The 16,838-nt window shown below is 43.6% G+C and overlaps 1 protein-coding gene across 3 annotated transcripts in view; it reads right to left on the bottom strand.

Moving 5' to 3' along the window:
* Window positions 1-248: 248 nt before the first annotated feature.
* P4ha1 (prolyl 4-hydroxylase subunit alpha 1) overlaps window positions 249-16,838 on the bottom strand; it is a 1,160,453-nt gene continuing 1,143,863 nt past the window's right edge. For all 3 annotated transcript variants that reach the window (XM_032888353.1, XM_032888355.1, XM_032888354.1), the window contains 6 exons: window positions 10,318-10,417; window positions 6,956-7,009; window positions 4,897-4,962; window positions 2,865-2,933; window positions 2,477-2,573; window positions 249-1,212 (listed from right to left, as the gene is read on the bottom strand). In XM_032888353.1, coding sequence (XP_032744244.1) covers window positions 1,142-1,212; window positions 2,477-2,573; window positions 2,865-2,933; window positions 4,897-4,962; window positions 6,956-7,009; window positions 10,318-10,417 — 457 coding nt within the window. In that variant the 3' untranslated portion in view covers window positions 249-1,141. The remainder of the gene's footprint in view (window positions 1,213-2,476; window positions 2,574-2,864; window positions 2,934-4,896; window positions 4,963-6,955; window positions 7,010-10,317; window positions 10,418-16,838) is intronic.

Here is a 16,838-nt window from a genome sequence, read left to right as displayed (position 1 = left end):
TTCATCAAGTGCACGGCCATGACCACAGTCCAGCTTCTGAACAGGAGAAACTGCGAGTGTCATTATTGTAACAACTCATACCAAAGGGTCACCATCTTGGAACAAAGTACCCGAAAGCTACATCCCAAGGAAGCATGCCTTGGTTGACTAAATGTGTAACTGTGAATTAAATCTAAGCACTATAGGGTAAAGAAGTAAACTAGAATTGGCCTGCGTGTGACTTAAACATGAAAATACCACACAGAGACTTTTTTTTTTAAAAAAGATTTAAGATCATAAATAGGTCACTGTTATCATAACACATTTCAGAATGGGAAAAAACAAACATTTTGGCTTTTTATAAAAAATTTCTTTTTAAAAACCAACTCCCTCATTACAAGGACCTGTCCGTTTCATTACTCCCAGTCTCCTAAGGCACAGAATTTAGTCAGAAAGCCAACATCATCACCTGCTGCAGCTGAATACACGGCAGGGGAGTGGCACTTGGAACAGTCTCTGGACACCATAGTCACTGAAGAAAAGGTCTACGTCTGAGCATTTAGTTATGAGGCCAGTTCTGCAGGACTTTTTGAACAAAGTAATTTCTCAAACCGGCTGAATTCACCAGTGGTGAGGAGGAGGATTTGATATAAAGAGTTTCTTTATATAAGAACTATGCATGTGGAAGAGTAGACGGAGGGCAAACCCTAGGACGGGCCTGGGCCCTAGTTAGCTACGAGTGCTTGGCACTCCAGAAAGCGCAGTGGCGGAGGAAGAACAGTGCACAGGCATCGGCACGCCACCCGCAGCCTCCCCGGTCCGCCAGCTCCTGAGATGTGGTGAGATCTACTACTGGATGCGGTTTTTTTTTTTTTTTTTTAAATCAACCAAAAAGCTCTTTTAAACAACAGAACTAGGTTCCTCATTTTAAATGTCCTGTATCCTGTGATAACTGAACCATAAGTTTTACACAATGTGGTGACTGAGTGTTAATTTAAAAAAAATTCACAAAAATAAGTGATTGTCCACAGATGAAACATGGGATGGGGTTCACGGCCAAATTAATCATGGAGTGTTAGTCAGCTGTAAACTTCTGAATGTTACAGTCAGCGATCGTGCCTGGTGCGTTAGAGGACGAGAGGAGCCAAGGGAAGCCTGGTTGTCATTCCAATTCTGACAGGGTACACGGCCTTCGAAATTCCTGTCCACGTTCATGGAGCCATTTGTTGGATACTGTGAGAGGGAAAAAAAGAATTTTCTTCTGATCCAAAAGCTTGTCTATGGCAGTTTCAACACAGAGGAAACGTTTAAGATTGAAACCCAGGCAAAGGCATTGCTGCATAAACTGGACCGCGCTGGAAAACCAGATCCACGCGTGTACACCGAATGAGGAGTAAAATGAGCTACGGGAGGTGCAAAGAGCCGGTGTGGATAGCGAAGAGGGCTTTCAGCTCTCCCAGTCCTACCTCCAAACCCGAGCGCGGGAAAGGAAGACAGCTCCTCCTCAGGAAAGAATCTCTGCAGGCACACATCTGGACTGCTGCCTTGCACCCATAATGTTTTGGATTTCCAGGCAGAGTTTCTCTATGCAGTCATGGCTGACCTGGAATTCACTCTGTAGACTTGAACAAACTATCTGAACCAGGTTCCTACACTCGCTATTGTCACCTCCCTGGCACCCGGTCTTTATTTACCAATTGGCCAAAACTTTCCTTCTATTTTTGAGCCAAAACCTTTTGCTGATGCTTAAGTCCAGACCTCTTGTTGCCCAAGCACACAATGGAGAAGAGCCTTTATGTCTGTTTTCCCTGCCTGCTGTCCTCATGTGCCCAACATTTCTCAAGCATCATCAGGCCTTGCTGAATGGCCTCCTGACCGTGGTTATGTGGTAACCACTAGGCATATAGACTGTGAGCATCCAAAATGTGCCGCTGATACACTGAAATGCATACATGCGTTAATACATATTAAACCGGTTTCTTTCTCAATTCTAGTTGCTCATGGGGACAATGCTATACTTGCATGGTCTGAAAAGGAGGGCCTCTTAAATTTCGCACTAAAGCCAGGTGCCTTAACCAAATCTATTCTGGCACTTAACATGCCTTAAAAAAAGTAACTGTTGTGTGCTGAGGAGACAAAAATTAACCTAAGGCTTAGGAAGGCTCCCTTCTCCCTCTCCTCGTCCATCTTTCCATCTTGGTCAGTAGTCTGCACTGAGCCATATTCTAGCTTACCCATGAGCACCTTTCAAGGGGAAAATACTAACTTTTCACTCATGCTTCTTGGAAAATCAACTGAATGAGCGGCATATACCTGCGAAAACAATCTCATCAAAATGCTCATGTATGGGATGCAAATTTATATTCAGGTCAGAGACAGGCTTGGCTGAATCTCACACAATGTGAATCCATACTGGTCAGTCCACGGGAGAAAGCATTTTGGTTTAAAGTACAGGCTATAACAGTTTCATCTTTCTGAGACTACAGGAACCACTTACCCCATTTGTTTCCCACTAGCACGGGACAGGCTGCGTGCCGTGTACTGTAATCTCCTTCTCCACTGGCAAACAGATTGTACCAGAAGACAGCAGTGCCCTGTGGAGAACAGTCCAACCTCATCACTCAGGTTTCCACTTTTCACGGTACTTACACTTTCCTGTTCTCTCTCCAGGACATATGTTGTCTCTAATCCTGTGTAATTCTAACACTGTCCAATGTTTTCTTGATAATACGGAAGTTAATACCATAATACTGACCCAACCTTTACTTGGGGATGGATGTAGTTTGAAAATGTAGTTCACCACCTGAACCACTAACTACAGGCACAACTCTAACTCGGGAGAAAAAGACCCAACAAAACCAAGCCCCACAACAAACCATGCTCACTTTTTTGGGCCAAACACTGGCTCCCACTTCAGGAAAAACAGTAGCGCCTCCAGCAGACACATCACTCATCTACAAGAGAAAGGAGGGTAGAAACACTGAGAGGTAGCACTGGGTGGAGCTAATGCTGAAGGGACAATGGAGAATGCTTATGTATGGCTGGGATGTTTTAACATGCTACACAGTTTAGATGCATGCAACGAAGTTAATACCACCAGAGGGAGATGGAGCTAGAACTGCAGTCACACATCTAACTCAGGTGGAAAAGAAACGTCTTAAAGTAAACAATGTGCTGACGAGAAGTACAGTAGGCATTCTCCTCAGGTTGACCGTCCTCACAAGACGGCAGGAACTCAAGCTTTGCTTACTGACAGTCTCCAGTGTAGGGAGTAAGACCTCACTAGTACTGGTACTTAGTAACTATCTGCTTACATAAAGTTTATCTTTGTTGCGTGTTACATGTGTGAAGGCCAGAGGCTGACAGCAAGTGTCTTCTCTCAATTACTGTCCACCTCATTTTGTGACTCAGGGTTTCCTGCTGGTCAGACCTCTCACCAGGAGCAAGGCTGGCTGGCCAGGAAGCCCAGAGATTCTCCTGTCTGTCTCCCAGCACTGGGGAGAAAGGTGTGCACCACCAGGCCTGGCTTTTCCTTGAGGGCTAAAAGTCCAAACTTAGGGCCTCATGTTTTGTATAGCACTTTAATGACTGAGCCATTCTCAAGCCTTCTTTAGAGAAAATTTAAATGAAAAGAAATTAAAAACCCAGATTAAAGAATTATATGTGTGTGTGTGTGTGTGTGTGTGTGTGTATAGTTATATATACAGTTATCATAAAGTTGACTTAGAAAAATAACACAAACCTAAACTAAGCCACATACACTAAGGAACCCCATCACAATGTGAAGATTTTTAAACATGCAAGCAGAAAATACCAAACAAAGCCCAACTATGTATTGTATCATAAAGCTACCTCTAAAACATGAACTTAAAAACACTATGCCACCATGTCCTGCTTAAAGCACGTATTTAAAAAAATAAGGGTTACACCACTAGCAAATTATATTTTCTTTCTTTTTTTTTTTTTCCGGAGCTGGGGACTGAACTCAGGGCCTTGCGCTTGCTAGGCAAGCGCTCTACCACTGAGCTAAATCCCCAACCCCTGCAAATTATATTTTCTAAATGTAATGCATTCTAACTACATGGTTTTTTTTCAGTGCTCAAGATCCAACCCAGCATTCTGAGCTACAGCCCCAGGACTACCTGCTCTGGGTTCCTTTCGAATGGTGCGGCCCTCGTTCCCTCACCTGGAAGCGGGGCGGAACTGAGGAGGGAGTTCAGAGAAGAGTGGGCACTGGGGCAGGAGTGACTTAACACCTCGGAAAGGACACTGGGGCTTCTAAAGGAGGGCTGTAACTGTCACATCCGTGGACAATTTTCCTTTTGAGAGGCTTGCTACTCTCCAGGCTGTGAGGACACCCAAACACATGGACTGGCTAGAACTGCACGGACAGTGGCCAACAGGCCATGTACCTAAGCCTTCCAGGAGATCCGAGTGACCACAGCTGTATGAGAGAGCTGAACAGGGTGCTAAACCGGACTGACATCTCTGCTAGAGGAGGAAATAATGACTATCATTTAAAGCCATTCAGAACAAACACAAGGCCTCGGGTTCAATGTGCTGCTTTGGGGTGATTTGTCACGTAACAGAAAGTGGAACAAACATTAAGTTAATTTTGGAGCTGCTCATGTAGGAAGAGTATTTGCTTAGCATATTTTAGGCCCCGAGTTTAATCAAACCCAAGCCTTCCTGAATGCTAAAGGAAGCATGGTGTCCCAGCCCTTTTGTACTTTGACACCCAGGCTAGCTGTGAACTCACCTTGCAGCCAGATGACGCCAGCCCGTCACCCTCACAGGTGCTTGGATAACAAAAGCTTAGAATGCTAAACAGAAGCGACACTAAACCAACTTCATAAAACATGCCAGAACGCGTGAGCCTTGCCACCACATCTCAGCAAACGCTTGGCTGTTACTTACGTAGAAGAGCCACGTGGCAATCCTATTTCCTGTCCCAAGCTCTCTAAAAGCATCCGGCTCGTCTTTCTGTGGATAAACAGCGAGTACAATGGTATAAATTCAGAAATGTGATAAGTAGAAGAACACACCCCAAAAGCTGCCTGTGCCAGACAGCGCGCTGTGTCCCACAAGACCCTCAAGTGCTCAATTTAGCTCCCAGACCTGCAAAATCATCAGAGAACACAAACTCTACCTCTGTTTTCTGACTGAATAATAGTGTGTGCTCCTGTGTAATGAATGTGTCAGCAGAGGTCAAGGATGCGAGAAGGAAGGGTGTGTGTAGTAACAACCACTACAGGGGAGCCTTGTGACAGTGATGTGCCCCGAGCACAACAGGAATCACTAAGGTCACCTGTGCCAGAAGTGTAGAGCCATTTGACAACTGAGCAGAACAGGTGACATCACGGCGAGCGCTGTGAATGTGCCAGTGCTGCACTCCTGACTGTGTGCTGTGCTGGTTACACAGTACATCAGCGGATGTGTGGGTGGGGTGGTTTGGGAGAGGTTTGGAAGTGCCCCACACTCTTACTTGCTAATTACTAGGAATCAATGAATATCTCTGAGCTAAGATAATGCCTCAATCCTGTAATGGGGCTTTAACCAGATATCACCAAAAACCCTGACTTTAGTATCAGAAATTAAGTGAAGAGACAAAAAATGTTGCTTTTGCAGACTTCTACAGGAAAAGAACACTGGGATCTGAGGTAAAGCCAGTAGGGTTACTTGGGGACATGTGCTTCTGTCCTGAAGGGTACAAGAGGTGGGGAGTTTGTGGGCTCTCACAGCACGGTATTGGAATCTTCAGTGACTGTGGTAAGAGAGATTAAATGAGATTTACTAACGACACACTTTAATGGAGTCTGACGTCCTCTCAGCTCCTGGGCTCCAGGTTCTCTTATTCCCAAATGAGTTCCTGTATTTCACATCTATTGCTCAATTCACTTCACTTGTCTTTCATCTTAAAAAAAAAAACAACCCTCCCCATGTCCTTTACATTTTAAATGTTAACATTTCTTCCTATTTAGAAATTCCCTGTGCTTATTTTTCAAATATGCTGAGGTTATCATTTTTGTCACCGTTTATTTTTTTTAAGGGCCACACACACAGCATACAAGCAATTTAGGGCAAGTGTCTATCTGTGGTTGCTGCAGTCTTCTCAGCCTGCCTTAGCCACTGACTTTTTTTTTTAAATCTGCAGGGAATGACGCTTGCTTTTGTCACACTGAGGAACATCACCAAACTGAGCAACTTTGTCACGGCCAAGTCTGTGCTGTAAAACTCCCAGGGACCAGCTCCTGTCAAGCTACCCTTTCCTCCCAAGGCTACAATCAGGTTACAGACGGCCCTCTCTCAGAGCTGCCACCCCGGGGCTCTAGGCAGTGTCCCTGCACCATCCCCAGCTGACAACTGTGGAACAACCTTTATGCTCTTTTAGGCTCAACAATGCATTGAATTAAATGTCTTGCATGGCTTTTTTGAGGGGTTTTATTGTTGCTTTCTGCTGAGGCTTTTTAGGATCTCCTGTCACAACTGTCAATCAGGCAATGGGTTTTATACTAAGAATCCACAAAGATGCTCCTCCTGACCACACCCACTCCAGTTCGTCTTCGACCTCGCCTCTACTGGGCCCTGACTTCTGGGCTTTTCATCTTCATCTCCCCCTCAGTACCTGCTCTCTCATTGGGCTCCTTGTCTTTCAGCCTCCCCCAGGGAGTGCACACTGCTCCTGTCCCTGCTGCAGCCATAGCCCACTACTGCTCAGGAATCGTCTATGTACTGCCCACTGCCCCATCCTGCCCACTGCCCCGTACTGCCCACTGCCCCATACTGCCCACTGCCCGGTAGCTGGCTTTCCATATTTCCTTCTGTACCTGAAGCTTGGTCTCTTACTGAAAAACCTCACTACAGTTCTACCTCCCTCCCACTCCCAATCAAGCCTGTCTTAAACAAGTGTCATGGAGATTTTTTTTCTTTAAACATGGAGTTCCCCAAACCTAAGTAAGGTTACTCTTTCACTTACCCTGGCAAAGTCAAAATGGGGTTCATACTGTCCTCCAACTCCATAATTTGCTACCTGAAGGAAAGAGGGGAAAAAGCATGAATAAGAACTATTATTAATAATATCACTCAAGAACGCAGAGTTTCCATAGCATGGCTAAGGTTCTGAGTTCAACCCCTAAAACCAAAAATAAGATTAATACTCAAAAAGTTCTGAAGAGCCCCCATTTTGACCTCTTATATAATTAGGAAAACTTTAAAAAAAAGTTTAAAGTTTGTCTGTGTTTGATCCTTCATGATTGTATGTTTGTATGTGTGGAGGCCAAAAGGGGGTACTAGATCCTCTGGAAATGGAATTACAGAAGAGTGTGAGCTACCACATGGGTGAACCCGGGTCCCCGGGAAGAGCAGCCATGCTGTTGACTATCCAGCCATCTTTCTAAACCAATGCATTTAACAAGAAATACATTTTCCTTTACATAATTCTTATCACTTAAGGTTAAAGGGAAAGTCCACACCAATGTAATCATCCCTGCCGCGCGTACTAACTTCAGACCGTTACTGTGGTGCACCAGTGAAGGGGCGGAAGAGGCAATGGAAACAGTCAGTCTAAGTCCACATCACAGCAGTAACTGAGAACACAATACAGAGTGAGAATGATGGTTTCTTTAACTCCTCCCCTCCACCACAGAAAATGCTGACCAAACAGAAGACAGCCGAGAGCACCGCCATGGCAGAGCCTTCTGTAAAGCCTTACACTGTGCTCTTTGTTACGCTGTACAAACAACTGGATCCTCTCGGAAGTAGAAATTAACAATCAACTCCAGAAGGCTGTAAAGCAGGGTAAACTAGATTAGGGGAAAAGACATCAACATGATGGTGGTGCACACCTTTAATGCCAGTACTCAGGAGGCAGAGGCAGGAGGATCTCTGAGTTTAAGGCCAGCCTGGTCTACAGAGTGAGTTCAGGACAGCCAGTGCCACACAGAGAAACCCTGCACTAAAATTCCAAAACCAAACCAAACCAACCAACCAACCAACCAACCAAAAAAGAGATAAATACGAAGAAGGAAGATTTCCACAGAACAAAAGACTCATTCACCTCAAGTAACTCATTCACACAGGCCGCCTGCTTTGTAAGGTGCACAAAGCTCAGGGCCATGCTGAGTGTCAAGTTAGCTGCGCCATATTAACAGCAGCTACACAGTTTGCTGTTTGTTCCTCATTTAACAACTGAGGAGTAAAAGCTACACATCAGGACCATGCACACAGCAAGGCCTGCAGGTGTCGCCTCCTTGTCTCCAGTGGTAAACCTGTGTGACAGTCTACAAGAGATGACAGGACAGCAGAGACAAGAGTGGTAGCACTGAAACTCATAGTGCATGTGTGTGCGGGGACAGACATGAAGGGAAATGTGTTCCCTGTCATCTGACAGCCTCTAGGCAGGCAGCTTGGGGGACCTCATGATAAGGAGACTGTCTTCGGGGGACACATGACTGCAGGAGTCCCAGGAGCCCTCCTCAGGAGAGTGCTGAAAGGACAAAGGAGAAAACCCAAACTCAGAAGTATGACATGTCACAAGGAGCATGCCCACTCTAAACTCTGACAAGGAGAAAAGCACAGCACTTAGCTCTCCACATTGCTAATGTTTTAAATTGTCAAGACAATTGGGGTGGGGGAGTCATTTCAGCAAATGGCACTGAGACAATGGACATCCACTTGGAAGTAATGAAACTGGATCCCATCTCACAATACCACATGCACGACATCATCCAAAATGGACCTAACACTTGAATGTAAGTAATGACAAAATTCTTTAGAGTCAAGGGTATACAGTCACATGGTTAGGACCTGAGGTTTAGTTCGTAGCACATGGAGAAAGAGAACTGAAGCTATTACTACAATAGGAACCCAAGTGTTGACTGTGGATTAGGTAACGGCTTCTTAAGATACCTAAGGGCACGGGCATCAGAAGGTGACAGAGCAAACTGCATCAGGGGTAGAGAGGGCTCAGAGGGACGAGTGCCTGCTGTGCAGATGTGAGGACCTGAGTTCCTGGCACCCTTGTCTTTAAAAGCAGGGCACAGATGTGCACACGGTAATGTCAGCACTAGGGGTGGAGGAGGGGTTTGCAGGAGGGAGAAGGATCACCGGGGACTCACTGAGACTCTGTCTCAAGGAAAGAAGGCAGAGAGTAGTAGACAGAGCAGGAGACCCAACACCTTCATCTCACTTTCCATGGGTGTAAGTACATGAGCCACACATACAGATTAAAACCTGTGTTAATGAACAACCCTGAGAAAATGAAGGCAGGTCACAGAGCAGGACTTAAGATCTCTAAGACATTCGTCTGATTAGGGACTATACCCAGAATATATAAAGAACACAAATCAACGGAACAACAGAGATGGCTAACAAGCCTGTGACAAGATGAACTATCAGGCACACGCACGTGAGCCCAGGAAGCAGCAGCTACTGTCAGGCTGCACTAACAATGGAGAAGGAAAGTGTTGTCCCAGAGCGACAACTGGGAATTGCATGTGCTGCTACTTCACCCACTTAGGAAAACAGTTCAAAAGCCTTTAAATGTTAGGTGCAGGGCTACCACATGACTTCACCCTCTTTGTACACACATGGGAACGTCCATGTTTGCTCCTACAAGAACTTCGCTGCAGCAAAGAAGTAACCCAGTGTCCACCAACTAAGGATCAAGCCATAAAAGGAATGAAGTGGGGGATACACACTTCCACCTAAATAAACCTTGGCAACACAATGCTTAGTGAAAGAAACCTGACAGAAAAGCCACATATTAAATAACCTTTATAAAAATATCCAAAATAAGTACATTCATAGAAACGCAAAGTAGCGAGTAGTTGCTAGGGGCTTAGGAAGGAGACTGGGAAGTTACTGCTCAGGGTGTGGACGGTTTCTTGTTAGTGTGATGAAAATGTCTGAAATTAAATCAGGGTGATGAGGTCACAACCAGGTAACCACAGGTAAACTAAGGTAAACCTTATGGTATATGATTTAAAAAAATACCTTTAAAAGGCTAAAATTTACCCCAGCCACTCAACAAGTACAGAGTTTAAAAATTAACAAGAAAAATTAGGGACACTAACTAGGAATGGCTCGGTGGGCATGCACAGCCTATAAGAAAATATAGACAATTTGAAATGTTAGAGTATACTTAATATCAAGTTTAGTAGTATGCATCTTTCATTTCCACATTCTGCAGTTGGTTACTATGTTCTTCCTTGCTTTGGCTAACAGGGTCACTTTATCCTCAGGGATTAGACAAGTCAGCACTGCCTGTTCAGTGCCAGGAAATCTAAAGGGAGGAGTCTCGTGGGGACCTGGGAATAACTTGAGATGCTGGCTGCTTACCTGCAATTCCTCTGCCGTGGAAACATCCAGTCCTGTGAGATCTTGTATTCTCATATTAATTCGAGACACCACAGGATCTTCATAGCCAGACAGCCAAGCACTAGGACAAAAAAATGTTGGTTTTAGGGCCACTGCTTCATTAGATAAAAACCCAATACCTGGCACTTACAAAGCAACACAGAGGTCATCAAACGTTTTAAATAGCACACAGGACGGTGAGCATGCCAAACCAAATACCCCATTACACTTCCTTCTCTCTCAGAGCTTCACTGTGTGACTCAGGCTGACCGTTTTCTCCGGCTTCCCTTGCAGCCTCCCGAGTGCTAAGATAACTGGTTTGCACTACACCACACACAGCCAGGATAATAAACTTTTGCCTGGTCTGTTTGACTGATAGAGTTTTACTAAGTTTCTTAATGATGATGACACATTCTACAGTTCGAGGACAGAAACCAACATCCCACGTTTCTGTGAAACATTGCATTGACATTGCTCATGCAAATTCCTGTATTGTTTGCTTGTGTGAGCTTTACCCACGCATTGCTGGCAGGACAGTGAAATGGTGCAGCCACTGTAGAGACAATCTAGCAAGTGTAGTTACCTATCACCAAAACTTTTGCTTCTGTTTATAGAGACTCAAGGAAAATTAAATCATAAAATGCAGAAATGTTCAAAGCAACGTTATTGTCAGTCAAAAAGTAACCACAAACTTTATGCCTACCAATTTATGATCAGCCTCATTACAAACGTGGGTATCTAAAAACATGGACTAGTTAATGGGATTGTGCAAAAAATGTTTAAGGAGTCTGGGGAAATGGCTGGGATGACGTCCCCCAGCAGACGAAAGACTGTATCCTAGGACAAGCTGGTTAGGTAGACTAGCCAAACGGACAGACTCCTACTTCAGGAGGGAAAAAAAGCAGAGGATGAGAAAGATTCCTGACATCAACCTCTGGTTTCCACATGAATACATACATTCATACACGTGTCCACATATACATACACACAAAAATGTTACCACACTAAAATGTCTGGAATTAAGTTATAATCAACTCAAAGGACTTAAAACACCTGAAATACCCACTTCAGGATGGTGAACCTGACACCTGTGGCTAGATGCGTCCAATCCTAGGATCTGGGAAGTTGAGATAATATTGGGGATCTAAAGCCACCCTGAACCACAGAAGAAAACCCTGTCTGAAAAAAATAAGACTTAGTAAAGATTAAAAATGTAAAAACGAGGCAGGAGAGATGATGGCCCATCAGTTAGCAGTGGGGGCTGCTTCTGCAGAGGACCTGGGCTTGGCTCTCGGCACCCATATTGTGACTCACAACAGTCTGGACTCCAGTGCCAGGGGGTCTGATGCCTTCTTCTGGCCTCCGCCGGCACCAGGCATATCACACAGCCATAGATGCAGGCAAAACATCCACATACATAAAGTAAAAATAAAATTTAAAAATCTTTTAAACATAAATAGTGAATTTTATGACTTGGCAGTTGTACCTTTACATAAAAAAAGGTTCGGCAGAGGACTGCCTTATCTGGCATCAGTGGGAGGAGAGGCCCTTGGTCCTGTGGAGACTTGATGCCCCAACATGGTGGTGGTGGTAAGGTGGTGAGGCGAGGGGGGAGGGTGGGAGGGGAGCACGAATAGAAATAGGGGGGAGGGGGGGTAAGAGGGGTTTGCAGAAGGGAATCAGAGGAGGGGATAATATTTGAAATGTAAATAAATAACCAATAATGCACGCACACACACACACACACACACACACACACACACACACACACACACACACACACACACACACACACACACACACGGTACCTCTGATGCAAGGCCTCAGAACGTAAATGAAGTATTTCAAGTGTGCCCTGTCCTTGCTTCTGTCTATCAACATTCCCTCTGCTCATATCTCATTAGGTTTTGGCTGTACAGCCCACTGTTTAACGGTGTTCCTGCTAAAAGCCTAAACTACGCAGAGCAGACCGTAATCCAACACCGTTTTCTACTTTTGTTATTATATTTCTTTTGGCAGTGCTGAGGATGAAACCTAGGGCCTTTCGAATGCTAGGTAAATATTTAACCTGAGGGACACCGCCCTCCTTTTACTTACACTAGTCACAGAGTAGTCAAGCATGCTCCAGTAAAACACTGTGATGCCAGCTTTGAATGGTGAGTCTGTGCTTTCCTGACATGAAATCTGTTACCCAAAGACAGAAACCGACTTCTATGTCCTCACAGTCACTAACTTAAAATGTCTATTCATTGTCGTTTTGACCCAGGCTGGCCTTGAACTCACTATGACCTGAACTCCCAATCCTCCTGCATCCACCTACCTGTAAGTCTATACACCATGCCTTTCATTAAAAGCTAAATAGCCAAGTACCTTCCTTTTGGATTCATGAAAGATCTCATACTTTTAATTAGTATTTCTACATTTTTTTTAAAAAAGCAATGTTCCTCTATTTTAAATAATCTTGACTTTTCTAACATATATCTTAAAAGCATCACCGGGAAGTTGGCTGAGGAAGAAGCAACATCCTCACATAGCTTGTAGAAAGCAGGCAGGTGAAGTTGGGGCCATTTTGGGGACAGTCACAGACCTCCATGGAAGATGTAAGTAATCCAAATCCCACTACAGCACAGATGTGCAAACCGGCACGTCGCAGTTAGCTATTATAAAACCAGCATATCATTGCTTTGCAAAGGCAAATGCTAGCTCTGGGCTTAAAGTACTAGTTCCCAAGAGCAACAGTTCAATTTTTAATAATTCTTTTAAGTGCTAGATAATAAGCCAAGACTAATTGCTAAGACTGAGACTTAGAAGTCTTGGTAGGAATAATTAAGCAGTAACACTGTTTATCTGTCTACTTTGAGTCTCTCCCTTTGAAAACCATTGTTCAACCCACTAGGGGGCAGTGTTGTTACACATTAGGACAGTTTTAAACAATTTGAAATCATTCTAAATTCTTCCATTCTGGCTGGGAGTGGTGGGCACACCTTTGAACCCTGTGCTCCTTAGGCAGAACCAGGAGGATCTCTGTGAGTTCAGGATAAGTCTGGTCTACACAGCAAATGTCATGACTACATAAAGAGACAAGGGACCCACCACCACAGCCAGCCTAAACGTCTGTTTTAAACAGTAGCAAACTTCCATGTATGCTTTGCCAAAGAAAATTCCATTTGTTGTAGTTTTTTCTTCTACAGAAAATGACATAATCACTTAGAAATGTCTTCAAATACAGATTAGATTCCTTTTTGGAATGTTACAAAATGCAGATGTTGCTAGAACAAAAGGGCTTATTATATAGACATCAACACACACATTTTTCTATGAAACATTTTTATCATAACTAATATGGGAAACAAAATATTGGTTTATTTCAGGTTTTCACAACTATGGCCAGTGTCTCAGACCTGTGCTAGGATGGTCCCAAGTATTAGGGAGGCAGAGGCAGGAGGATCACAAGTTCAAGGCAAACTGTGCATGAGAAATTTACTAAGACTCTGTCCCTAAATGAGGGCCAGGGCCAGGGCACAGGGTGGAGCACTTGTCCAACACACAAGGCCATCGGCTCAGCACAAAGAAAACGTGAGTCCCACTGGACAGCAAGTGTCCACATCCACTCATTTACCCATCAATGGAATTCCTCCTCTAATGTCTTGTTAAAATACACAGTACTTCCAGTAGGAAGCTCCTTTATTGGCTAAGGCTCTCTCTCTCTCTCTCTCTCTCTCTCTCTCTCTCTCTCTCTCTCTCTCAAAAAATATTTTTAGTTTGATACAAGTTTCTTTAAAAATAAATATTAAAGTCATTGAAATATAAAATTCATTTCTCTAGTTTGTTTAAAACACATCACTCTTTGCCAAGATTGGTTGAATTTATTCTTGGCCATTAAATGTTACTGGCTGTAACTTAGGATGTAGCGTCAGGTATGAGTATGTCTTTCTCAATAAATCCGAGAAAGGTACTTTTTGGGATTACAAAATTAGAATACTTAAAAGTCAGTTTGAAAGTGCTTAGCTGTAAGAAAAGCAAATGTTTGAGGATCACTTTCAACACAATTTATCTGCAGCTGGTGAGCCCAGTGACATTTCTGGCTGGGTCTTCCTTCCTCACATCTATGCTATACACAAGCAAGCTTTCAAAAATGCAATCAGAAACACTTCACTCATGAAAGTCTGTTTTTAATTCTTTAACATTAAAACAGAACTACATCACTTCTCCTCCCCTTTCCGCCTCTGGAAAAACAAAAACAAAAACAAACAAAAATGCATTTAAGCATTCCTAAAAGGATCCAAAACAGGAGAACTTAAAGTATTTACTAATTGTCAAATCTGTGCACAAGTCTCTGAAATAGGGAAAAGCTTTATGGGGATACTCTGTTTTGAGGCAGGGTCCCACTATACACACCAGGCTGACTTCAAACTCACAGACTCCCTGGGCCCGGCCTCCTGAGTGCTGGAATTACAAGCATGCACAGCCATACCTGGGTGAAGTTCCTTTTTACAGATATGACTACTTTTCAATAACAGAATGGAAAATAAGTTTGGGCATAATCTGAAATTAGGATCGATTCCATTTGCAGAAGTACTGTAAATCACGTCTTAGAATAGATTCCCCTGAATTCGTTTGTGCAAGCCCTCACTATCTGTTGGCGTTCCTGAAGGACAACTGCTCTGATGGCTGGATCTAAAGCAGGCTACAGCAGACTTTATTTTATCCAGGTCTCATATAAGGCTCAGGATCTTCCCCTCTCAAATGTGGCAAGCAGGCCACAGATTTCTCATCCTTCTGAGACACAGAAATGCCAACAGTGTCTGAAGAAGTAGACCAGGCACCATCCCTCCAGTTATTACTGTTAGATGACATCATCATCACCCAACCATCTTGTCTATCAAAATGCACTTTTCTACTTCTTTGGGTCTTGAGTCATGAAAACCTACACTACATAAATTTCTGCACTTCTCTCTTGGTAATCTCTCTTTTGTTAGAGAGGTCTCAGTCATGAGCATACTGGGAATTAAAAAGAAAAGAAAAAGAAAAAAAAAAGAAAAAAAAAACTAGAAACAAAACTGAGAAACCAAACCACTCTTTTCTCTCCTACACTTATTCACACAAGAGTCAAGGAATGAACAGGGCAGGAAAGATGATGTATGCTGATTTCTAAGAATGTATTTATTATTGCTGTGTCAAAAAAAGGCATGGCAGTGTTGAACCTGTTCATCTAGCTAGCTTCTTTGATTTTCAGTGCCTTCTAAAACACTTGTTGAAATGTCATTCAATACCCTGAATACCCTGGAACTCACTCACTATGCAGACCAGCCTGGCCTCCAATCCATAGAAATTTCCCTGCCCCTGCTTCCTGAGTGCATGCACCATCACACTAGCTTACAAACTGTCCTCTGATCATATATGCACTGCATACTGCATGTGTGTAACCATATACATACACATACAAGCACACAAACGTGCATTATGTACACGTACACACAAATAAAATGTAAACCAAAACATTTTTAAGAATGATCACAATGCTTGGAAATCTCACACCATTCCTCTTCCCTGAGCCCTGAACTTGTATTAGCACTGACCTCTGGTCAGTGGCTCTCAACAGGGAGGCAGGGGAGAGTGGAGGTGGTAGTGAGGACTTGCCCTACCAAGGCACAGCAAACAACTTTACTTTCCCTACACCTACCTACAGCTGGGACCAGAGATGCTGCTAACCTTGCTTACAGAGCCACCACCACCAAAGAGTGACCTGATTCAAAATACCAATTGTCAACCATGGTGCCACTTGCAAATGCTCAAGAGGATAAAGCAGGACGATCAAGTGAAGTGCTAGCCTGGACTACACCTTAGACCTTAGACAGGGAACATATACCAGTGGTAGAGGGCTTGCCCAGCTAGAAGAAGCTCTGGATTCAACTCCTAGTACTACAAAGTAACAGTTAAAAAAAAAAAAAAAGGAAAACATTATATATAAAAAGTTTTAATGTAAAAAATGTTGATATTGAGAAATCTTAATCTAGAGTTCTAATTTTACACCAAAAAGTACATTTATCACATTGTAGTTGTCTAGTACAAAAATATTTATATAACTGACAAAACATAAATTCCCTGTTACATAAATGTTCAAAGTAGCTCAGATACATGATCATACCATGAAAGTCTGAGTTCCAGCTCCATGAAACAAACAAACAAACAAAAAAACCCTACATCTGACCAGGCAGTGGTGGGTCGTGCCTTTAATCCCAGCACTGAAGAGACAGAGGGAAGCAGATCTCTGAGAATGAAACAAAACAAAATGACTGTAATTCTAGGCCTCCTAGCCCTCCTATGCAAAGATGAGCGGTAAAGCCAGGAGATGTGATCCCCTGGAACCCCAGGGGCCAGCGAGTCCTGAGTAAACAGCGTGACATACATAGAAAGCAAGACCATGCTTAACAAGGTGGAAGGAACAGACTCACAGATGCAGAGAACCTCTGCGCTACACGCCCACTGTGCCATGCACACAC

The sequence above is a fragment of the Rattus rattus genome, chromosome 18, assembly GCF_011064425.1.
Source record: "Rattus rattus isolate New Zealand chromosome 18, Rrattus_CSIRO_v1, whole genome shotgun sequence".
Lineage (NCBI taxonomy): Eukaryota > Metazoa > Chordata > Mammalia > Rodentia > Muridae > Rattus > Rattus rattus.
This window is presented reverse-complemented; position numbering and strand designations above follow the sequence as displayed.